At 34.6% G+C, this 26,467-nt stretch overlaps 1 protein-coding gene across 1 annotated transcript in view; it reads right to left on the bottom strand.

Annotated features, from left to right (window-relative positions):
* ADAMTS19 (ADAM metallopeptidase with thrombospondin type 1 motif 19) overlaps positions 1-26,467 on the bottom strand; it is a 139,872-nt gene that overhangs the window by 56,237 nt on the left and 57,168 nt on the right. Inside the window, exons 8-9 of the mRNA XM_088532682.1 lie at positions 11,290-11,395; positions 178-318 (exon numbers count right to left, since the gene is read on the bottom strand). Coding sequence (XP_088388808.1) covers positions 178-318; positions 11,290-11,395 — 247 coding nt within the window. The remainder of the gene's footprint in view (positions 1-177; positions 319-11,289; positions 11,396-26,467) is intronic.

The raw sequence follows: 26,467 nt of genomic DNA, 5'->3' as shown, positions 1-26,467 counted from the left end.
CAGGTAATGATTACTTTTATAGACTTATGCATTATGAAATACCCTATTTAGAGAAACAGAGTAAAAATTGTTTCTAAAACCTCCCATGGAAATGGTAGAAGAATGTAATTGCAGGATAGCTTTTGCAACTATGTGTAAAGGACAAACTGTACAAGTTATTTTTCTTGAATGAAGTACCTGAGAAATCTTTCCAGATCTTCCCTGCTGCACCGGGACCACGAAACATCACCAAGATTCTGCCCTTTAATCCACTCTCCAGACATGATGTGGAGACCATCTGCACAGGATGGGTGGTCATTGTCATGATTTATTCCCATGCTGAATTTCGAAGTTATTAAAAATAAAACAAAACAAAACAATACATATATATATATATATATAAAGTTTTCAAACTGTTTGTAAGTCACAATTCCTGTAAGCAGCTAAGAAAAACTTATGTATGGTGCGTGTATGAAATTTCATTTATTTTTTTTTTCATAGTACTTCTCAAAAAAGTAGGTGACACCTTGCCAAAAAGACAGTTCCGTGTTTACTATCCAAAAGTGAAAGTGAAGCTTCATGCATTTGATTAGAAGCATTAATTTCCAATCATCTGCCTAATACACAATTGGAGACAACTACTGAATAATCAAACTCATACAAATACTGTGGTTTTCATGATCTACACTTCTCTTACAAAATAAAATCCATTGGAAACTTACGTAATAACATCCTAGAATCATTCCATATTTTGACAGCAATTCTTTCTTAATTCCATAAGGAAATGGTTTCTACAGTTTTACAGGATGCTAAATTGTTTACTAGTTTGATGTGTGATTATCAGATCTAAGAATCATTTAATAGTTTTTAATGTGAACTGTTAAAAAAAGCACTGATGAAGCAATGCAATGAATCTTGATTTTAAAGCCTCAAAATCCACATAATCCCACTGAATTCTCACATACAGCAATGCATTAAAAAATTCTGCTAAAAGTCTACCTTAAAAGCTACTTTAGCATGCTTTAGCTGCATGCTTGACAGGCATATGAGGAATAAATAAAAGACTCTCTGATGTTTTTGAAGATTTATAAATGAGTATGGGGACACTTTCCAGAGCCTTGCATTCAAAGTGGTGCTTAATTTTGTAAGTACAGCCTGCCCTGTAGGAAGCAAAACTTCCCACTGAATCACCTACAAGTTGTGCTTATTCCTTCAGCCAAAGAGCAGTGAAATTGCTGAAGCAACTGCACAGATGGCAGAAGTTTGCCACTTCTGCAGAGGTAAAGAATACATTATGCTTCTTTACATTTCACCACACTGTACTGCCAAAAGGCAAAAAGATGCCTGCCACCCATCAGTGAAAACAACAGCTCTGTCCTCACCCTGTCCCAGCTTCCTGCAAGGAGTGGGACAAATTTTACATCAAGTTTGAAAGATGCATTAGCTTGTGTTTACAAAAGAAGAGAATTTAACTCCCTTTTAGGGTGTTATCAAGGTTATTATGTGTGTTCAGCATCTTACAAGGATGTATTCACACCACAGTCTGGAGCATTGGAACAGCTGCCTCTGCATGAAGGAGAAAATTTTTCTAATTAAGAACAGTATAGCTAAGGTAAAGAAATCTGTTCTGCTATTCTCTTTACTTCTCTCTTTTTCTGAACTGCCTGAGTGGGACAGAACATCCACAAGAAAGTGCCACTGAACTTTCCTGAAATATTCTCCTTATATATTATTTCTTATATATTTTATCTTCTTTTACACAATGCTCAGTAGACAGAATTTTATATGCCCACAACTCCAGAATAATATACATAGTAAAAGTCTTCCAGAAGACCACCACACAGAAAATCTCATGTCACTTTGCTTGTTTGCTGATCACACAAGAAATGGAGTTTGATTATAGATATTCAAGTTATAATTCCTCACTGTAAAATAACTCACTTATCAGTATCATATATGATATATATTACACATATTTTATGACTTTATACAAAGAGCACATACAGAGCACACATCAACAAATGTGCAAATCATACCTTGCTGATACGATTTATGGCTCATACTTACAGGTCGTCAAAACAACACAAATTGTACATTAGAGAAATAATTTCTCTGTCACTAATTCGGAAGAACAATGGCCAAAAACAGGTCCTGTGACATACTAATTTGTAAAATCATCCATCCATTTGTATGCTGAGTTGAATCAGTATCTTCATCATTTCAAAAAATTCCACATGCAACTATTATATAATATTACAGCCACGTAACACTTTTTTTTCAATCTAATGTTAAAGAAGCACTCTCTATACTCATAAGTAAATGGATTCTGAGGACAACACTGTCTTCCACAATGTTAAGTGTTAAAAACATGTATACAAACCATCAACATACACTTTCAGCAATAATAATGAGATCTAATACTAATGCTTCAAATTCTATACCCTTCTGTATTCCCACCTGCATACATCTACCTTCTATATCCCCACTCTGCTCTGAAGTTCAAGTGAAGTCCAAGGTAATCTGTACTATTTCCATAAGACTTATTCCTAAATATGCTTCTGTCTGCATACTAAACATAAAATACACATATACACAAACACAAAACACAACAACAAAACACAAGGATTGAAGTATAGTATGAAAGCTTTCAACTGTCAGAATAAGTTCACTATGATAAAATCAGCTAATTAATTTACAAATGAATCTGTGAGAAGCTTGCAAAACAACAGGCCACAGTATACAACAGATAAGCTGAAGAGTCATGGCTACCTTTTTCTCCAGAAAGACTTTAATAATTCTTTTCATTGCTATCAGGGATATAAAAATATCTCATGCTCCTACTACAGTACAGGCAACTATATTCTTTCACAAAGGAAAAAAAAAGGCATTTCAGAAACCATGTGCTTGTGCATGATGCTTTTCTGTGTATCCATTACTCCGCAGAGTGATGATATTCAGAATTCATCCTTCAGAATTTACTATGTTATGCAGGATTTCCTTCTTCCCACTTGAGAGATCACCCAACCACATGCAAGAGTGAGGCAACTACATACACATGTGGGGAGGAAACAAGGGATATTGGTGTAATAATGATAAACTTTTAAATAGTATAAAATATAATTAAGAAAAAAGACAGTGCTGTATTTCAAAAAATAAATGAATGGAAAATGATTTTTAGATGGAAATCAATCAAATGCTGCTTTAATGCAAAATATTATTATTTTCACAGAGATATAAAAATGCTCCACAAATCCTGGTTAAAGCACACATGCACAACAAATAATTGGGAAGTAGGAAACACCATATGAAAAAATTTCCTAACTGAAATATTAACAATATTTCAACTCTCACATTGCAACCAAACTATATTTTAATAATCTCAATTTAAAAGTATTTGACAAAGAGTCTTGGTCAAGCAAACTATGCTAAGCTTATACATGGTTGTCAAGTCAAAAATATTTTTATTTTATAAAAGCTCTCAAACTTGTTTTAAAACTACTGCCAGTTCTTTTTTTTTTTCTTTTCATTGTGATATCATGCTGAAAGCTGGAACAATTTATAATGGATTTTGATGATCCCTGTTGATATGCACGAGGAACTGTAAAAAGAAAAACCTCTTGATGTCTTTGTACTTAGAATTTGCCATTAACAATTCAGAACCCTGAAAGTAAGAGAAATATTGGTTCCATTTTTTGGTGAAAAAAGTAGTTCCTTTACACTTTTCTATCACCGCAAGTATGATAAAGTGCCTATGTACAGAGGGACTCAAGATAGGGGGCAGCATCTGAAGGAATAGCTTATATCCTTGCAGGCACAAAATGTATCGCTTTGCAGGCACAAAATATGTTCCTGTCTCAACTCATATACTGAAAACATACCAAGTTTCACACTTTCATTTCACTTGTTCCTAGTTGACTATTAAGAAATAAAAAAATCTTTCATGTCTCAACAAGTAGCAGCTAGTCACTATGCTCTATTTAAATTATATATTTACATATAATTTATATATTTATATAAGATAAATGATCTTCTGAGAAGAATTAGGTCTGCATTAGAAAGTGCTGTTTTACAATTCTTCACACTACAGGATTAAAAAATTCTCAAACATATACTAAATCCATGGTATCTAATTTGGTAAGTAACCTAGCACTGTTTGGAAAGTTTTTATATTTTATTTTTCATTATTTCAGTTTACGAACAGCCCTTGATGACCTGATTATCACCATCACAGTTCACTTAAATACATAAGACCGTGAATGAGCAATAATGATGCTACTAAACCACAAACAGCTAATGGTTGCACAGAGACTAACCAGTATCCAAAAATGTGAGTTAGGAGATAGTGGTTGGGAGAGTTTCAATAGCTGTGAAGAATTGCTTTAGGCATATCTGTTAAAAAAGAAAAGTATTTAAATTAAAAAGCTAATAAAGAATAGAAGTTATTATTCAGTTTTATAAGGTCATTAACACCAAAAGAGGATAGAGAAGAGGGAGAGTAGGAAGAGAGGGATTAGCAAAAGCAGTCAAGGAACCAGGATAGTTTTTTGAATATTCAGTAATTGTAAATACATTCCCATTCTCTAAAAGATGAAAGTTCACCAAAGACATATAAGTAGGAGAGGGTGATGAGCATAAACTGCAGATCCAGCAGAGCAGTATTAGTTTAATCTCATGGCCATGTGAAAATGAGTGAAAAATTACCTTTGCACAAGACAGAGTTTATCTGACATTTAATAGCTCGGTGATTCTATAACTACTCCCTTACTGATTCTGTAATTACTCCGAATATTTTTTTCTTAATCTGAGATTTTGTGCACAGCAAGAATCTATTCAGTAAGTGAAAATAACACCACTCATTTAGCCACCACAGACAGGGACCACATGACTACTTTCTCAGTATTACTTGTATTCCACATTTACCAAAAAAAAAAAAAAAAAAAGCATTAAGTAATTAAGTATTGCTAAATTATTATCCTTATACAGAAGATAATCACAGAATCACAGAACATCACAGAATTGGTTGAGGTTGGAGGGGACCTCTAGAGATCATCTAGTCCAACCCCCCCTGCTCCAGCAGGGACACCTACCGCACTAGCCCAATGCTACTTTAATGCTGCCCTACCCTAATTCTACCCTAGGCCTACCTACCCATGTCCCTGCCTCCACCCTCCCCTTTACTCTACCCCACCTGCTACCTTCCACCCTCCCCTCTTCTCTACCTTCTACCTCCATGCTACCTTCTACTCTACACTCACCCTCACCTCCATCCTCCCCTCCACTCTCCACACCTCCCGCCTTCCACCCTCCCCTCTTCTCTACACTACCCCTGCTTTTCCCCCTACCTGCCACCTTTAGTCTACCTATCTTCCCCTGCACCATCCCCTCTACCCTACACTGCCTCGCCCTCCCCTCCACCCAACCCTCAACTCAATCCTCCCTTGCACTCCCTGCTCTGCCCTCTCTAACAGCCTACTAGACTACACTGGTGTAACTATACTGACACCTCAGGTAAGCAACCTATACTTTGAAAATGTTTTTTAAGTCAGTAATTTTCCAAGAAATCAGAGATGGCTTAACATACATTTCTCTCTTTAGAAAAAAAAATCCTTTAGGAGAAATGCTATCAAATACACAGCATATAAACAGTAGGTATATTTGGAGAATTTTTACTATTTACTTCCTAAAATGTTACTAAAACTCATGCGTTATGCTTATTACTAGAAAGACTTAACAGCAAGGACTTTCCCTCGTTATGAATATTCCAAATCTTATTTAGTCTTTCTCCTTCCTGCTAGTATACAACTTATACAAATGGTAAGAAAAAAATAGCCAAAAGATGTACTTTGAGAAGATGTACTCAGAGGATATATGTCTCTCTGCATAACTATGGGAGAAATACATAAACAATGGTCTCAGTTTTACATTAAGAAAAGAAGAGATAAGCAAATGCAAAACAGAAACAGGACATTCTGTACTGACAGTACAGAGATACTTCAATGCCAAAATAAAGAAAAAGCCTTTTAGGTATCAATAAATTAACTTCCTCTAAGCCTCTTCCTCTAGACAAGTAAATTCAGAAATCATATGGGCTCTTAATTTTCTAATTAAAATGAAATAATTTATGTATGTCTGCTGTTAAATGTTAATGAAAAAGCTCAGAGAAAAAAAAATCAGAAGCTCAAAATTCATACTATTTCCAAGAAGTAGACCGAACATTGGAAAAAGAACACAGTAAACATTTAAAATATTAATAAAACATAGTGATGTTTATACCAGTCATTTCATATTTTTAGTTTACCATTTATTCAAATCAAAAAATGAATACAAAATTGCAGGTCTAACTGGAGAAATATGCACTACTGATGAAGGCCATTGCACATGATAAAACATTTCTGTAACTGAGGGACCTCAAAAGACAACCATCTGCTGCTTAAATTTATTTGTCTGTTTGTTATGATATTTGTGAATGTGATCATACACAAAAGACTAAATTCCTACACCCACACTTAAAACTCTCTTCATTTTCCACTGTATTTCATATAGTTGTGTTAAAAGCTTTTAAATAGGTTAATTGTTTGTGAGTTATCAAGTAGGTGTTTGAAAAAAAGAAATACATTTCCTGTTTGAAAATACAAACTGCCTGTTAGAATATTCTAAATTTTGAAGGAAGTCATATCTCACATTTCACATAAAAAATCCCAGAAAAAAATATTCCAAAAATATGATTCCAAGAAATATTTCCAATATGTCTTTCAACCATGTAGAACAACTTTCTGGGTACCCTCAGAGCACACATTGATTATTTTACATATACTTCGAGATACTGAATTTCCCGCACATCCTTTCTTTCCCCACATTTAAGAAACAGGCACATACCCATACACAGTGATCATATAAATAAAATGAAAACGCATATACAAGTTATTTGGCAACTGTAATGGTATCATTCCTTTTCTAGTCCTCCCAGTTCTCCATATGGGAACTATGTCTTTGAATTCATTATCTTTTGCCTTTTAATCGATTTTCATTTATTTTTATTCTGTCATATGAGATAATTTCCTAACTGCTCATTGGATTTGTTGTGGTAAGTAGAATTCAAAACCATTAATGCATTACAGATTTTTATCTCCGATCAAACATGGAAGGCTGTTAGGATTCCAATGTGGAGCTCAAAAATCACTTGTTGACTTACAACATTATCTATCATTGTGATTAAAAGAGATTCTTCTTCTACACAGATAGAATTAAAACAAAGTCACTATATTATTGCCACATAAAGATTATATTACCATTGTATTTCATTAAAAATACTCATGTTTTAATTCTTTTCCAGTCAACATGGATGTAACTCAAAAATTAATATATGTAGTCATTTCATGAAATACTTCTGTCATTCCTCTTAAAGCTGTTTTGGTACTGATCGGTAAGATATATGCTGATACATTTTTTTCCCAACAGATCAAAGGCCTATTTCCATTTTTTTTTTCTTTTCAGTTTTAAACAAATGTTTTAAACCAATGCAGTATGAATAGAGTTATCCACATATAAATCTAGGCTAACAACACTATGAATCAGAATTATATTTTCCTTATTTGTTCTGTTATTGACTCACAGGAGAAACTGATAAAACCACAGCAAAACACTTAATAAATATCTGTGCATTAGAAACATTTAATATAATTATAATTGCTTAGCTGTGTAGTCACCAAGCAGACCTAATGAAAAATGTTCTAAAACATTTTTAGCTGAAAGGAGCAATCTATTAAATTACACTTTAGAAGTGAACTTTGTATGATCTATTAAGTTGCACTTTAGGAGTGAACTTAGTATGCATTTGCAAAAGTGCAGCTGAATATCTAACAGGCTATCTAAAAAATCAGAGTTTAACAGCTAGCTAACAACCTACCCAGGATATCCCAGTGGAGGTAAAAAAAACCAGTATGAAGTTAGCAACGATTCTGGAGGCAATATTATGCTATAAAGTATAACTACATGTTATTTCTTATACCTATGTTCTATGTATCCATGTTTTAGTATGTAAGTATACCCTGTGCATCAGGAGTAAAGATTTGGGGGTAGAGAGAGCGCACCAAAATTCACAGTCAGGGACACCACAGATCTGTAGAATGGATCTAAGTATATGAGATCACAAGATTTAATCAGAAACTACTGAATTTCAAATAAACAGAGGATAGTAAGGAGTTTGGTGTGTTAAAACTAATCCTCCAAAAGTGCACTTTTTTTCAAAGGTACTTCAGTAGTTCTCATATAATGACAAATTAGTGTGAACATATTCATTTCTCTACATCCATATTTACTTATGTTCTAAGGCTGACCAATGAAAAAATGCAACATTTCTTTTGCATGTATTTTGAAATTTTTGAAATTGCACTTTACAGGCAGTAAATTACAGGTAGTACATTTTACAGTAATCTACAGGTGGTTACATTTGTTCAGAAAAAAAATCAAGAGACTTTGTCTCACATTTTTATTTTGCTTGAGAACTAATTTTTGCTTATCGTGCATTGACAGGTCTCTCCTCAGAACATTAGGAGAAGCAAGGTTGGTTAATGATCTTAGATGAAAAAGGAATGGTTAAGTCACTTCATGATCCAGAATGAGTTTGTGAAAATTTTCTAATACATATTGAAACCTACATGTTGAAAGACTGAAAGATTTATGGCAGGTCTAGATGATGATTATTTCAATTCCTCTTCTGCAGAAATACTTCTGCAAGTATTTAAGAAAGGGCAAGACAGATCTTTGTGCAAAATACTCTAGGTGTAATTGGCTTTCCTTTAGGCAAAAGATATTTAGGTCTTTTTTGAATGGGACCACCACACAAATGTTTGGTTTTCATTGTTGTTTTTTTCTCCATCCAATCCTAAAGAGCCAACCACTTCTAAGATGCTTTTTTCTTCAGTCAGTAGAGCTGGATCAGCAGATGGAGATGGTCAGGCAGAGAAAACAACTCCCTGAAATACCACTTTCTTTTTTTGAGTGTTTTAGATCACAAAAATTAAGGGTTCTGACTGTATAATTAAACTGAGATCAACCTGACTGTGAGTGTTTTGCCATGCAGGATGCCTCTCTGGTCTATTTTCACATTTATGTAACCTCTATTTCTACCTACCTGGGCACCAGCTCTTTCACTGTCATGATAATCCTGCCAATTTGTATCTACACAGCTTGTTTCTAGCCTTCACGAGGTTGAACTTCTTGTTTAAAATAGCATCCTGTCCTTTACTACCAAACAAGACTTGGCTTGTTCTTCATTTCCATTACTTTTAAAATGTCTATTGGAGTTTTAACACAGGGAAACACAATGTTTTCTCTAGGACATGTTCCAATTTCTTTAAATGTGCATAGAGGGATTTAAAAGTTCTGAAATTTTTAAGTGTTTTCTGTAGCACTTCTCCCCAGAATTCACGTATCAGAATTTGAGCTTTCCTGTCATTTCAGGAAGATCATAATGCATCCTTTCTTTCCACCAGCCCCACAGCAAAACAAAGCTATAAAAAGATTCCCAGCTGAGGACCAAACATAACAAGGGCCAGCCTTGGAGAACCTGCCAGGACTACTGATAACAGCTACACTGGGCTCCACATCAACTTTAACTCTTGCAGGATGATATTTTGCATCAGTACTCATTAAGAGTGCCAAAAGATTGTGCTGATAGTGCTGCAAATCAAAACCCTCTTGATAAGATTAATATCCTATGTTTTCAGATTTGCTTATGAAGAATACATGCATTTCACATAATTTTGCAAGATCTTTAAAACTCTTTCCTGTTTCACAAAAGCAAGATTCTGTATATCAGCACAAGGTGTTACATTTTTTGTTCATCGAGATGACTCTTCTTCCTATGACCAGTAATTGCACTACCGAGTTTTGTATACTCTAAAAAGAATTTTATTTTGCAGGGCAAAAAGAATTGCTACTGGTATTCTGATTTTATTATGCTGGTTTCAAATAATTTACTAATTTACTCCACCAATTAATTTATCTACAGATCATATTCACTTACTGTTTCTTTCCCCTTGTCCTTGGTTTATTGTCAAAAGAGCAAGTGTGTAGGAAATGAGTCTTCCTCCACCCCTCCCTTCTAATGTTGGCAAAGACTACACAGAAAAAAAGAAGGTGACCATGTATGGCTACAAGGCACCAAAAATCCTTCTTTTGAAAAAAAAAATTCCTTTTTATAACTAACTCTCAATCAGGCTGGTTTCTATTAACCTAAAGTTGCTTTCTGCAGTAACAAAATATCAAAAAAATCAATTTATTTAATCTCTTTATTCTAAGTAATATAACTGCACTGTAATTGCTTATTTTGTTTCCGTGATATATTTTAAACAGGAATATTTAAAGTTTTTTTTTTTATATATAATCAATTATTTGTTTCAATATCAGACCTCCATTCTCAGGTACCTTTGACCCAGATTTAAACAATATCACTTTTAATTGAGAGTGATCATTTGAATATAAACAACATCCAACTTTCAGAGGGACTGAACTTCAAAAGAATTAACAAGTTATTTTTCTCCTTTTTTACTCTCAAATGCTTTTCTAAAAATGTATAGACTAATACGTAGAATAGTTGCTACAGGTTAAAAAAAAAAAGCATATTAACATTCTATCTCCTGATTTTCTAATACAAACTTTCTTGTTTATTTTCTGAACTGAAGAACTGAATACAGCTTTCATAAACTAATATGACTTTTAATGGACTTTTTCACTTTTGCTCTAAAGCGGTTCATGTAATGAGTAAAAACAATAGATCATGAGGGATATTTTCTTCACATTCATTTTGTCTTCCTTTTCAACCAAGTGGCAGGGAAAACCCAAAATTAATGTTGAATGACCAATAACCATTACATGTTTTAATGTGAGTTATCTTGAGAATGCCAAATTCAAGTAAGGGTTCTTCCAACTCATGATCTCTTTAAAATGTTCATTGGCAACAATATTCAGAGCTGGATCTGATACATAATACCACAGTCCCCAAAGAAAAAAGAATGGAGGCACCTGTTTTTCCTCTAGACTAAGTTAGTCTTTCCAGCTAGCCTTATTATTGTGTAGTTATAAAGAATCCAGTATTACTCAGAGCCGTAAATTTTTTTTTGACTTACATGCTATATATCAATACCATTATTAATAATAAAAACAATAAATTCCAAAATTTCTAATCAAAATGAAAAGCTACCTTAAAAAAAGGGAAAAAAAGTACATAATCAACAAAAAAGTAAATTATAGTTGTTATTATTACACTCTAACAAATATATTACGATTTGTTAGGATTCATGTACTTACTTGTGACCCATTTCGTGGGCAATGGTGAAAGCAAGATTGAGACCATTGTCCTCTGCAATAATGCATTTCCGCTTTTCACTGCACATTCCACTCAAATATGCAATACCTAGGAAATATAAGCACCATGATCAATTATTTTTGTTTTTATTACCAGAAGAACAGATAAGGTATTACAGGTCCCAAATAGGCCTAAAACTTTAATGTGGCCAGAACCATCCAACTAGATAAGCAGGTACCTGCAATGGTTTACCTGCTCATAAGCTTCAATATCTGTTGGTAGCACAGAAGTGGATAAAGTCAGAAAAGAAATCACAAGGCATTGTACCATTACCTAATTACACAGACTGTAATGTGCATGGAAAAGTTTGTACTTTTTTACATTCCAGTGTTCTTTCAGATAAGATAACTGTTCAGATTTCTATACTGTTATTGTAAAATTTATTTTCATTTACAATAACTCTGGGATCTGTATTTCTGTTCTATCATGGAGTATTAAGGTATACTTTTAAACAATAAACTTTTCCATGCATCATCATTAACTACAAACATGGTATTCAGCATGCTATATGATTCAAAAAATGTATATAGTCAAACACTACAGAACAAGCAAATTCCTTAGCAGACTGCAGTCTGACAAAAATATTCATTGCAAATGTTAACATACATCTAGCACCTAACTTTTGCAATAACTAGCATCCTAAAAGGTAGACTCTTGATTTCAAATTCAAGTTTCCAAAAAGTAGAACATCTGTAACTGTGAAATTTTAAGGAACTTAAAACTGATTTTTCTAAGGCATAAGTACATTTATAGGGGACATACGTTAGCCACTTACTGCTTGAAATCTTAGAATAAACAATAAAAATACTGTTTCAAATGCTTGGCCTAGTACCCAGGAACACCCCTTAGAAGGAAAGGAAAGGTGCCCTCTGGATTAACATGGAAAAGATACCCTCTGGATTAACGTGCTGATGCAAAAGTCATTTGAAATGTTTGACAGTGCTTGAAATTTAGTTATAATTAGCACTCTAAATTACCATATGATAATATAAATATGCATTGTGTTCTGCAAACGCAATGATTTATTCACCACATGGATGGTAGTAGACCCGTTAGTAGTCTGCCAGTGTGATTCTCAGCAGATTTGGATGAAAGCTTTTGGACATATTGTTCTTACATAAAAAAAAATACTGTTCAGGACTGAGGACTTATTCAGATCTGAATGAGATGGGATAGTATGCATTTTCTTATTAGTTTCACAAAAGAGAAAAAAAAATGGGAGTAAAAGGAATTTGGACTGCAAAAAAGAGTCCAAAGACCATGTTGAAAGCGAAAAAAAAAAAATCATTCTCCAAACAACATCGCATGCTAAATGTCTAAGTATAAAACACAATTTAGCAAATGAGAGAAGTAAAAATGCTCTGAAATGCAATATTATATTCCACATATTATGTTTCAATGGTTGAAATAAAAATTAGAAAAAAATACATTGCAAGAGCATTTTGTGTCCAGTAGATCCACGATTGTGTGCATTTTCTTTTAGGTTTCCAGTTTAGTAAGCTGAAAAAAAAACCAAAGAGTTGTTCTTAATCACGTAGCTCTGAGTAGGAGTAGAATTGATAACAATACTGAAAAGAACCATACATTGGGGCTTGGATTTCTGCCAACACCAATGAATTTGAAAGTGCTTAAACAAAATAGAAAAACTCACTCTAGACAAAATGCAGCACTGTATTTTGAAGTGTTGTGGGCATTCCTGTTACTGTAAAGTTTCTTGAAGACTGTTCAAAAGTACCTTCACTAGGGAGGATGGCAATCCTCCCCTGGATAAATCTTAGGTGCTCTTACGTAGAAAGGAAATTCCCAAATTTCCCTCTGTCTCTTGAAGCTGAAAATAGGCAGAAAACTGATGCTCTCCAGTCTTTGCTAGGGGAAATAAGACTTCTGGATTTCTTTCAGCCTCTAAAAGGGCAGGTTCAAGTACAGGAGTAATATCTTTCCATACCACAGGAGGAGTTCTACCAGTTTCCTGTGTTCTCGCTATCCCGCCTGCACTGAGAGCATAAAATATCCCCAAATTACTAGATACACAGCAAGTTTCATACCTATTAGTCAGAAAAAGCAGTGAGAAGCAGTAAGCATTTTCAATTGTACCCAGTGTATATGACCAAGACTGTTTTTATACTTGACATTCTTAGAAGGAAATTGATTATGATTGATGTTTTCGAGGGCATGATATGAAACATAAAACCTCCATTTCATTTAGGTTAAATTAGTTTTCTGAATCTGGAAACGTCCAAAAACATCAAATGCAATTAATGCTTTATGACTTTTTGCTTATCAAACAAAGTCAACCTTACACATGAAAGCCACATCAAACAGCGGCTACTGTATATAGGTCAGCCAACTACTAGCCGTGAACGAATTTCATGTCTTGTCCTTGGTTATTAATTTCATGTGTAGAGAAAAAGAAACTGACTTCAGCAAGCAGCTGCTCTTGTTTAGCTCTCTCAGCACTAGGTAAAAGAAAGAATTTCTTCTTTAAATATATGTATGTTCTCTGCAGCTTCCTGTGGCTTATTAGCACAGCTGGAACCACTCCAAGGTTAAGTCTACAAGAAAAAAAAAAAACTGAACAATTGCACTCTTGTTATGATAAAGCTATTCCCAATGAACCCATGGACTCACTGCACAGCTTCAAATTAACACACTTAGCACCTGAAAAGTGCTGGCTAGAAAGCTGTAACATCATCTCGTGCACCATTTAAGGAATCATCCTACTATATCTATCTACAACAAAACCCATGACAAACCAAAAATCAGCACCAAGTGTATACATGTCAAGTATAAATTATTAAAAGGACCTTACTCCATGGATAAGTATTTCTGAAGTTAATGCAGAGTAAAATATATACAATATCAATTAAGAGAGTCTAGCTTTACCACTGTACATTAGAAGAAACACTGCATGGCTACACTTTCTTATCAAGCACGTAACTATCCAAACAAAATACATGCTGCTTCAGAAAATACTACCTTTTCCAAAGTCAAATCAATGCTTTATTACTACTATCACTACTGCTACCCACGGAGATTTTTTAGATTTAATGTTATGTAACATCATCGTTTTTCTTCAAAATTCCCTGCAATTTTAATTAACATCACATCCCCAATACTATTTATTGTATCAGAATAGACATTCATCTACAACTTTTCTCTTGAAAAGTTCTGCTCACTTAACAGGGATACTATCCTAAACATGTTACCAACTAAAGTAACCATGCTCATATCTATCAAGATCGACAGATACCATGCTTGTATCTATCAATATCGTTAAAAGCTGATCAAGAAGAATAAAAGAAAAAAGAACATATAACTAATGTCTACAGCATCTAGTTAAGGTAATGAAGCACATCAATAGAAATGAATGTATATTAGATTCCATTTCAAGCATGCTAATATTTGTAAAGGCACTTCACGATCCCTGCTTCTATTTTACCACACATAAAACTGACATTGCCTAAGTTCACCTTATGAATAAAAATAATATTTATGTATGTAGAATATCTTACAAGAAAATTTCACCAAGCTTCAAAAACAGCTAAGTAAGATACTTATAAAATACAACTAAATCTGTATTGGAGAGAAGATATGCAGAACAATTGGCTCTGCACTAACTGAAACACAAACATTCAAAAAAAAAAAATCTCTGCTTTTTAGAAGGTGCCATGCTACAATATGCAACATAATCTTAGTTTGAATTATTATCTGCAAACCTAGGCCAGCTGCTGTAATTGAATGCCCAGGTACACTTGGCTTTGATACAAACATAAGTATTTGAGCTGGCAAGTCAATGGACCTTTGAGCGTAAACAGCAGTACTAAAGTGCACTTGCTTACTTCTAATTTTTTTTCTTTTTTTTTTCTTTTTTCTTTTTTTTTTTTCATTTTCCCCATCTCCTCTCCTCTCCTCTCCTCTCCTCTCCTCTCCTCTCCTCTCCTCTCCTCTCCTCTCCTCTCCTCTCCTCTCCTCTCCTCTCCTCTCCTTTCTCTTTTCCTTTCCAGAGCCCAGATGCCTTCTTTTAGGAACCCTTTCCATAGGGTTGACCCTCAAAAGCCTCTCTAACACAAGCTGCTCTGAACACAGTGCAATGAGGATTTCCAGATAGAAAGAAAGGGTGGGGGGAAGTCTGATCACTTGCTAGGGAATCGGCAGCCCAGAAACATTCAGAAACCAAACTAGAACATTTAATAAGCAGCAATGTCAAAAGAATACACAAAAGCCTAGGAAAAGAAATGTATTTCTTTTGAAATCTGCATATATGCATTCTGTTTATATGTATACTGATGCAAGACGACAGCAAAAATAATAGGATGAAGATGAAATAGCTTCTGATATATTTCATGCAAATCAGAATGATTTATCCATATGTAATAAATATATGGTTATATGTTTAATAATGGAGTAGGAACTTTATTCCTTGCTTTTAAGGAAAGTGCTGCATTTCAATCCTTTAGAGCAGGGGAAAATTCTAAAGGCAGGGATGAAATATCAATGCATGTTGACATACTACACATGCATGAACAGATTTTAAATATGCAATTGTACAATTTTACATGTAGCTATTGCACATTGCTAACAGTCCACAGCTGTTCAGTATGTTATTATACAGATGGCACACCTGTTGAAAGTTGTCTGCTTTCTTCTAAAATGTAGTCCAAACAGAAAATTTCTCTTTCAGAAGATGCAAGTCACAGACCAATCTGGGCTAATATTCTGTCCCAGCAGTGGCCAATAGCAAATATTTCCAGACACATTATACAAACTAAGCAGAAGTGAGCTTTCCCTAGCATCCACTCCCAGCCTTTGCTGACAGCATTTTAGAAATCTCCTAAGAGAGAGGCTATTTCTATGCTGTCACTTTAACAGCCAAGAAGGTTTCTATTCTCTATAAGTATGGCTATTCCTTCTTAACCTGATTTACAGGTTAGGTCCATAAGATGCTGTGACAAATATCTCTGGAATATAAGGGTGCACCATACATTTTCTTTGCTTTACCTACTGCATTGCAAGCACTCTTGCTCAAGTATAATGCTCCATTAATCTTTCCAAGTCATTTATGTCTTTAGAGATCTCCATCAGCTTTCTCCATGACAAAGTGAAAAGTTCTGGTATATATACCCCTTCCTCAGGCAGAAGCCAACCACATCTTTTCAGCATCTACATCCATCTATATACCTTAGTTTTTCTTTTCAGCTACTGTCTTCCTGACCCAAGTGGCCATTTTCAAAGTGCATGTGCAACATAAATTTTTAAAGGACGAGAATCATGTTTTTTATGTGGTTCTCTATTTTTTCCTAGTCAATCCTAAAAGTCAGTTTACACAGCTGAGCAGACACTTTCAAAGAAATTTCTGCAATTATTTTTCCAGCTTTATTATAGAAGAAAACTTGGTTAAATCATAATTCTAGTAGAAGACAAAAGAGGCCTAAGCCATTCTGTTCCAGAGCAAAAGGTAGAAATTCACAAGATAAGACAGTAATGTGCAATAAAGTTTTTTAAAGTTTTCTTGTTTCATACTTTCAAATACTGTGACAGTGACATAAGCAACAGATTTAATACAACAATCTATCCTTCTTTGGAGAACCTGAAATCATTTGACCCACTACTCTAATTTCCTCAATACATAGTTTGCATAAGCAATTTTTCTAGAGGCTTCTAGATTTTTTTTTGCATGTACACTGTTGCATGGTAAAAAAAATATTAAAATTCTCAATTTCCATTTTATTTTTGGACAAAAGTAGAAAATTCTATGTTTAAGGCTGCATGAGAAAGGTTATATTTTTACATTTTTAGCTTGTCTTATGAAATCTTCAGATCTACAATATGTGACTTCAGAAAAGAGACCCTTCATCTGTCTGGCAAGAAAAACTGGGGCTTTCCATAGCAAAATTGAAGCTTGTCACCTGGAAAGCCAGGAACAGGTTTCAAGGTGAGCATCATTCATTTCAGAAGAGCTCTCGCCAAATAAACTCATTGCCTCAATGACATAGAATCATGCTTTTCACTGATGTATTACTGTTATACAGCATATTCAATCTACTTTGCATGCATATCCCATGCCTCAGGGTAAGAGTCAGTGCCCATTTCCTACAATAAAGGCCCATTTCTGTAAACTGACAAACCAGTGGTCTGCAGTGCTGCAGAACTGTGCTCACTAAAAGCAAATCCTACAACTCTCAGCTGCCACCTGTGCTTTGCAACCTGTTCTTCCACTATACTTTGTTTACAAAAGGACCATGTGATAATGCTATTTTGCAGTCTTTCAGGATATTTTTGTAATTTTTTCCATCAAACCATCCTCATGACCCGATTTCTTTCTTGGAGGAAAAAAGAACAAAGCAGCTAGTTGTGTGTGCACTAGGCATTTCATTACTGATGACATCCAAGCATACGGGCCCTCTGATCCTCAGATTTGCTTCAATGCAACAGGAACAAGAACTTATTTATAAGGCAACATTATTTTCTTTTACTTTCTTATATACACCTACAAAGATTGTTGGAAATAAATATATTTTGGACAATCACTTCTGCATTTCTAGGTACATATGCATTTCTAATTTTTTTCCTTTTATTATCTTTGCTTAGCTTATATGAAAACCTTCCACTATTTTCTCCACACCTGATATACTTTGAGCTACTTGTTTTTTCTGGAGAAATACCTTTCGTATTTCATTATTCCTCACAGAGGATATATTTCAAAGTATGGGAGCAGAAGTTCCATGATGCATCCATGCAGTTGCCCTTCTCTAAAATACATTTTCTCCTCTATTGCTTTCAGCTTCAGATGCACCCCACTCAGGGGCTGAAAACCAACCTAGTTTCAAAGCTTATGGTAGCACTTAACCCTGTCAGGAAGCAAGCGGGAGCACAATGAGTCTCCATGATACAAAGTGGTTATCTGTGTTCTACATTGTCTGAGAGAGAGAGGCATTCTTGAAAGTGGGAAGTTCTTTGTGTTCTTTACAGAGAAAAATTATTCTTCAGATGCTCTTAAATTAAAAAGAAATGTTTCACTCAAACAACAGTAGGGTAACAGGAGAAAATGACTATTCATTCTATCTATTTCCTTTTAAAACATTTGGGAGACACAAGACATCTGCTATATGGGGACAGGTATCTTAAATGTCCAAACTACCTATTGACTGTTTTATCTGCTATAATTTATTCAGAAGTCTGTAAAGGATGGATGGCGCAGATTTAATGATGTTTTTTCACACTGGCAAGAATTTTAAAGTGACAAAAACAGAGGAACAAGTTAATATTCTTGCATAGTATAAATACTTTGTGCATTTTTTGGAGGTTACAAACCAAGCTGCAATTTCTGCTGCAATATGACATTAAGAGGATCCCCAATCTCAAAAGGGACATATCTCTGCCAAATGCAAGTGGAAGTTTAGTTTTCCAAGAATACCACAATAGGATTAGTAGTACAAGAAATTACCATTTGAATGCTTGCTAACATTAAGTAAAATAAACTGACTTCATTTTATGAAGGAGATGACCTTTTCTAATAATTTGTTACAGCTTTGCTATTGTACACTTTGCTGCCTCTGACAAGTGTTTAAATTACATTTTTTTTCAATGTAAGCACTATTTTAGGCATATCTTTACAAAAACTCTGTACAAAAAGATTAAAAGTTTTCTGTCATTTGCCAAAGAAGGAGTCAGAAAAAAAAATATTGCACTCATATTTTAATGCAAATGCTGACTGCCTCGTCTGTTCCTAAGAAAATCTGATGATCCAGCTAATTGTCAAAAACCTCTTTCATTGCTATAAAGGGTGTTTTCACTTCTAAATACTAAAGGCCTCCATTTCTGAACACTTGGGTTGACCTAAATTAGCATTACAGTGTAACAGGCAAGTCTCTAAGCCTAGATAATTGTGATATATACATACAGGATGAAAACAGTAAATAAAAATTAGTGCTAACAGAGCAGGGCCCAAGTTGTGCTTGCACTGGAGGATTTTCTGTAAGACCATGTTTCAATGTTCTTGCAAACTGTTTTCAAACCAAACATTGTAGGGATGGTCTTCAGATAGAGTTTAGCCTCTAAGAAAGCAAGCTGAAAGACTGGGCATCAGGTTTTTCCTCCCTCAGGGAATCCGTTATTCAATTCCCTCTGAGAGCCTGCCAGATACAAGGTCATCACGAACTGGAGAAGCCTCTTGTATCTCAGATGCACAGAGTTTGGTCCTTGCTATTTCCCTGACTGAGCAAGTTAAGTAGGGGGTGACCTTTTTTTCTTTTGATGGCAAAACCACACTCCATTCATGGGTGGGTACCAGTTCCTTCCTGCTTGAATTCATGGGGCAGACTTCTCACTGTGTTTGAAAAAGTTAGGTGAGGTTGCACGGATCATGCTCAGTGCTCTCTACGCATGTGAGATCCTTTTCCTTTCCTCCTTAAATAAAGAACCGACATATCACTGGCTACACGTTCTTCACCTCAGAGAAAAATAATGCATTAACTATGAAATCTTTCTAATTGCATCACACTAATCTTTTTTTCCACACAGAAACCGATATACTGGTGTATGCATGGTGTTCGCAGATAGTGATTTGCCTATTCGGCCTCTTTTTTTTTTTTTTGGAAAAAAAAACATCCACTAAAACACTGTTGGATTTATCCATGTGAAATATTACACAAAGGTGAGTACTCTACTCAAATATTTTTTTAAAACATTTCATCGTAAGTATATAATATTAAAACAAGCATATCCTAAGGATTAGTTGGATAAATAGTTAGGTAGCCAGTGAACACGCATGTCTTATGTTATAGTTTAATTAAAGTTAATTTAATTAATTTAATTTAAGTTAGTTTAATTTAAACTAATTATAGTTTAATTCATACTGAAATTGACACCAAATATTTTGTTTTGATCTCTTTTCCATATAAAGAAATACTATAAAAGAGAGATATTAAGGTTGTAAAATTCAGAAAAAAAAAAAAAGATATCTTTAAAAGCTCCTATCAGCTGGGATTTGACCCTGTTTTTCAACAGTTCAAAGATAAAACAGTTCAACAGACAAAAGCATACAGGACATAATTCACTGCTCAATACAATGAGTGGGGCATAAAATCATTTTTATTTCTCTTGCAATCTGACAGATAAATCAGCTGGTGAAAGATTTTTTTCCCAGCAAAAAGCTGAGCAGAGTAGCCCACTACTCTCCCAGTTGGTGCCTTGTCACCCTACCCTTCGACATGACCTCCTCTGTGCAAGTTCTCATATTGGTGCAATGGAGATGAAGCCTGTGGTGCCTGGAGTGCCTCGCACGGTGGGAACATGTATTTTTTTCCTACCAAGTTATTTCTGCCACAGATGGGAAGGGCTCCTCTGAGAGCCTCTGGCAGATGTAGGCTACTCTGCCCTCCAGCAGCAAAGAAAAGGAGCTTAGCCGTTCCTGTCTTTCGTAACAGGGTAAGAAATCCCTGTCTCACCTCTACTATTGTTTTCATTACCAAAGGTAAAATAAAATATGAATACATCTTTGCAGATTACAACTTTGGTTTCCTTAGTCCAGAGAAGGTTTATATTTAGTGATCTCATCCTTCATGGATGTTAGAAAACAGCTTTGCAGACTGAGATGGGATGAACCACAATGATGACAGATTTTCATGACACAAGCTAAGGAAGCGGCTGGAAAAGTTTAGAATTGTCCTGCTAGCATATAAATCATACTATCACTCCCTTGCTTTTATAACACAACAATGTAATCACAATGGCAAGGCAAAAAGAAAAAGCCATTAAAACTCAAGGCAGCAGACTAGCAACAAGGAATCCTAGTTGCACTTTTACCAGACTGAAACATTCCCAGTATTTAATTACAGCCTGGGTATGTACAGTTACAGGCACTTTGGGGCAAAGCATTCTTTCTAGTAGACCTTTACTACAACAATTATCTTTAATTTTCCTTTTATTTCAAGACAAAACAAACACATGCTCATGTATTACAAAGCGATTCTTAAGGCACTCTTTAAGAATTCCTTTTTCTGACAGACATAGGGGCTTTGGCCATTAAAGAAATGCAAGTTCCGGTTCTAAGCACAAATCTTCTAACTGCTAATGAAACATTGGTAGAAGTTCTTTAAATGTACTATGTCTCTGTTTTAAGAGCTTTTTAAGACTGGATTTTAAATGCCCCAGGTAAGTTGAGACTAAAAGAATACAAAAATTTACCAAAAAATGAAGCAATATAAGCTGCAGAAAAGAATGTTGCATTACATTTTCACACACACACAAAAAGGGTATGGTTACACAAGAAGCTACAGAAAACTACGGATGGTATTTCGGGGCATTACAGGACAGTTTACTGAGGTCAAGAGCCAGAGTCAGCAGTTCAGCACATACTCGACTCTGCTGGGATATAAGCATATGCTAAGACCAATGACAGGATATGTCTAAATGAGAAAGAACAAGTCTCAATATATTTGAACTTGAATGTACAAGAACTAGTCATGGCTCTGAATAAGTATGATTATCAAGGTATATATATAAAAAAAACCCTTTACCATAGGGATATTTAAAAATAACCACAGTATCTGATAAAAATATTTTTATTCAGTAAATAACCTGTAACTCTATCTTTGATAGTATCTCATTATCTTGTATTTATGCTATATTTTAATTATACAAATAAATAACATTTCAGCTGGTACTACCAATTTTATAAACAAATACACAAATTTGTTTAGAGTATATCAAATTATTAACATGCTGACTAATTGGAAAGTTATTTGATTTTCAGAAACACATACAGACTAAATGAAGTTCAATCATGGATTTGTAAGTTCTACACAAGATTGTAAGTTTAAAAAAATGGATGTAAACATCAAAATTAACCTTGCAGCCTTCCTAAATATGTTCAAAGCCCTACTGCCTCCAAAATGATATTAGCAAAAAAGATTTAGTAAAAAAATATACAATTTCTACAACATAATTTAAAAAAAAAAGACAACAAAAATCTTGAAATGAAAAACTTTTTTTTTTCTTCACATTCAACTTTCTAAAATATATTGGCTAATTGCTATTGGCTAACTGCTTCAAATTAAAATAAATTAAAATAAAGAAGGAGAAGGAATTGCCTGGGGCTGTAAGTCCTTGATCAGTTGTTTAAAGCAGAAAAGACTTGCTCTTTTTTTTCAGGAATCCTAAGTGTTTAGTAACTGAAAGTAAGCTCAGCGATTATGAAATTGCCAACAAAACTCTATTCAGAGATTTATTCTGTGTTACCCTACTACTGTTCAAATTAGTTATGTTTTAAACACTTAAAACACAGAAATACAACAAAATCTCATATGTTGCAACATATTTTGTATTTGATTACAACAGTATGAAAAAATAGCTTTACATGTGAAAACCTGGTTCATGGTTCTTGGAAAAAAATATTGCCACTAAAACAAGAAAATAGGAGACAAGCTAAGGTTGAAATTTATCTCAGAGCTTCATATAAAGCAAGAAATCAACCAATTTTAAGACAGACTTTAAAATATTTACAGGAGGAATAAAATGGTGACGGCTTGCAGTAACAGAAATCAAAATGTGATAATCTTTGACATATATTGCAGTTTGTGTTCTTCTGTTTGCTTGATAAATTGCACCAACCCTGCAGTAATTAATCCAGTTTTATGATATTGTTATACTAGCTTCTTTTTTTCTTCCACATCTATCTGGAATTCACATCAAGTGAACTTCTAAAAACAGGAGTTTTATCCTGTAGTATAAAGAAATGTAAGTTTCTTCCACCATTTGAGAGATCCTATGTATTAAAGATATTTGTATATCAGAAGCACTGTACCATATGGCAGTCACTTCCTAAGCAACTCCTGTGCTTCTATACTTCTACATAGTTTAAATTATATTAAGTAAAACTTCTTAGCAAGGTTACAGAAGACACTGGTGTTCAAAGACCCCATCTGACCATTCTATTTACTTCAGCATTTGCAGCTCCTGTATACACTTCTGAGCTATGGTACCTTTCACAAAAATAAATACTCATAAAAAGAAATTGACTGAGATGTTTAAGACTAGCTTTTCCCCAAACCACTTAAAAGAAAGAGGCTCCTTCTCCCATAGTATGAAAAGTATCATATTGGAAATATTCTAAAAGGTTTTTACGAGTTAAACAGTGATTCCAAGTTCTCTGAATATCAGTAATCTTACCTGCAGCCATTTTGCCTTTACATAGTGCACATTTAGAGAATCTTCTGTTCAGACAGCTTTATATTTTTCAGGTAAGGCCAATGCATGGGGAAAAAATTCAAAGCTAACAAAACTGTCAAGTCTGCGAATTTTGTGGAGAAGCAAGTCTGGAAACATGCCAGAGAATGTCTGTGACCTACAAAAAAGTCCTCATTCTGCTGAAAAGTAACCTGAATTAGTCAATCTCCTCATCTAGTCTACATGTCTTCTTATATTCTCACTCTGAATTCCCTACAGTATTCATCAAGTAGTATTAACAACGAAAGAAACTAATTTTGTTGTGCTAGGGAATACCAGACAAAAACATTCTGGCCACAGTCATCAGCTGTATTTCTCATGACTAGGTATACACATCCAGGTGGTAGCAACTTTGATCATTCATATTTTAAATTAAATGTAACTTGAAATGACTTTTCTTTATTGAAACCTAATTGGATGCTTTTTATTATGATATCCAATCTGACAGTTGTCAATGCTAAAATGTTACAAAAAAAAAAAAAAACAAAAAACACACACAAAAGGAGAAAAACTCCATTTTCTGACCTGCACTGATTTATCCTCCACTGACTGCTCCATTTCCCTCTGCAAGTCTGGCAGAACTTCTCACTCGCACCCACACTTGGTCCTTTGGAGAACTGGATCAAGACCACCCTCCAGACTTGAGCTTTACCTGCGTTCTTGAGCAGTGAAAAACGTACCTCGAAGTTATGACATGCTGTAAATGATAGGTCTGAATATTTTCCTCTTTGGTGTTGGCTGACTGGGAATTTCCCTGGCTCCCGCAGCACGAGACACTCATGCTGCTGCAGCTAAAGATATTCAGTAAGATTATCCTTGACTATGGGACTTATGTCCTAAAGGTTCCTGTTCTTCCGTGCACAGGTATTTGAGCTGGTTTTAAACTAGCAATATCAAGCACCAATAGCAATTCTGCCACAGCAGCATATGGCTCGTGAGATGACTTACCACACTTCTCAGCAATCTCTACCATTTCTCTAGCCAGCTGCATAAGAATACTACATACAGATTTTTTGGAAAAGACAAGAGACAATGGATGGTACAGGCAAGAAGAGTCAAGGAAAGAGCTTTTTTAAATTTACTTCTGCAATGCTGATGCCTGTGTTCTGGGGAACCTCTTTGGTGGTAATGGGCGCTAAGCATTCAACTCTAATATATCCAGCATTAACCTTCACCGGGCAATGATAGCCTACCTAATTTCCTAGTTTTGTTATATCTCTTAACGCATAGGGCTGGTCTAAATGCCTGTCCCTTGAGAGAAGTGCTGGAAGAACAGGCCAAGTACTTTGTGTAAAGATCTACAACTTCCAAATTATAAAGGAAAAATAACTAAATCCATCTTTGGCATTTTGCTAAGTTGGACAGAAGACATGTTCTTTCACTTCGTTTTGTTTTGTGGTCTTTATTGTGTAGATGTTTGTTTGATTCATTACCAGTCATTATTTGTATCCATGCTATTTACATTCTTTGCAACAAAGCAAAGAACTGATGGGGCCTGCATTTTCCACTGTTGTTTTTAACCTCTGCAAAGCTGGTTGTTACCAAAGTTAGAAATTTATAATATAGTAAATTTATATGATTTGTATGATATGATTTATAATATTTATAACACAGTAAATTTGCCCCATCCCCCTAAAATAATGTGACAAACATTTCAAGGGAGTCCTATTCAGAGACTGCAATGTCAGTATTTTATTAGAAAATATTTCATAGTAAACAAATGAGGTGGAAGCCTCATTTGGGAAAGCCTGTCTTGGGAAGCCTCATTTGGGAAAAACTGGCTCGGGAAACAACGTCTTTATAGCTGAGGCTTTACTGAAAACAGATCTGAGAATATTGGATTGAATGGTACATATTAAATATATAACATATTAAATGGCACAAACTAAATATGGCAACATATTTAAAAAAAAAGAAAAGAAAACCTTGCTCTTTTACAATACCATCACATAATGAAACTGGGAAAAACATATCAACAAAATAGTTTGAAAACAGCATCTAATTGCTTTATCTCCAGAAGACCTTGGAGCTATCAAGCTATCAAAACATTGCACTCACACTCCTCTGAGATCAGTAAACTGCTGGTAACCTTGTCTTTCATAAAGCCTCAGAAGAACTGCATTTACTATTTCTGTGACATCTCCTTACTTGGGAATCTAAACCAGCACTGAGTTACAAGCAAATGGTATCAGTTTTAAAAGGATCTTGTTTGTATGGTATCATATGTGTGTGTCAACATGAGATGTATTTAAAAAAAAAAAGGCCCAATCCCAATGCAATAAGAAGGTATTACTGGAATATTCAACTGAGGTCACTCTATTTAAGGCAAAAGCTATCTCTAAAATGACTAATAATTCTGACATATTAGACAAAATGGAACTCAATTTATACATGCCAAGAAAACTGTTGACCTTTCTTTGGCAGGGGCAGACTTTTTAGCTGAGCATAGTAAAAGGCTTAAGCAAACTAAATCTGGAAATACTACTTTTTGTTTTCCATTTTGTTGCAGTCAGTGTTACTAGGACATTTTACTAGCTATCATAAATCTTTCAAAACATTAACTGTGGTCACAACATTTTATATAGCACATATGTTGTACACCTGTGGATTTCTGATAAGGGATGAGAGGACACATTACCTGAACAATCAGATAACATCCTGCATGCCCTAATGAAAGGGTTCAAGTGCTTAGTGTCTGACATTTGTAATAGTTTCTCTTTAATGAAAGAAAAATGACAGAGGAAATGGAATTACTATTCACTATGGTATAGTATCAGCAAAGCAATAGCTTGAAAATTGTAGAATGGAAGAATTTTTGTATAAAAAAATTCTCGCAAAGTCTATATGTTCCTTAAGGATAAGTTTACTTTGAGTCTTTACAATTTACAGCAGTAT

The sequence above is a fragment of the Tinamus guttatus genome, unplaced genomic scaffold (assembly GCF_059628265.1).
Source record: "Tinamus guttatus ecotype Peru unplaced genomic scaffold, ASM5962826v1 Tinamus_guttatus_pri_ptg000464l, whole genome shotgun sequence".
NCBI lineage: Eukaryota > Metazoa > Chordata > Aves > Tinamiformes > Tinamidae > Tinamus > Tinamus guttatus.
The sequence above is the reverse complement of the archived record's forward strand: the minus strand, read 5'-3'. Positions and strand labels throughout refer to the sequence as shown.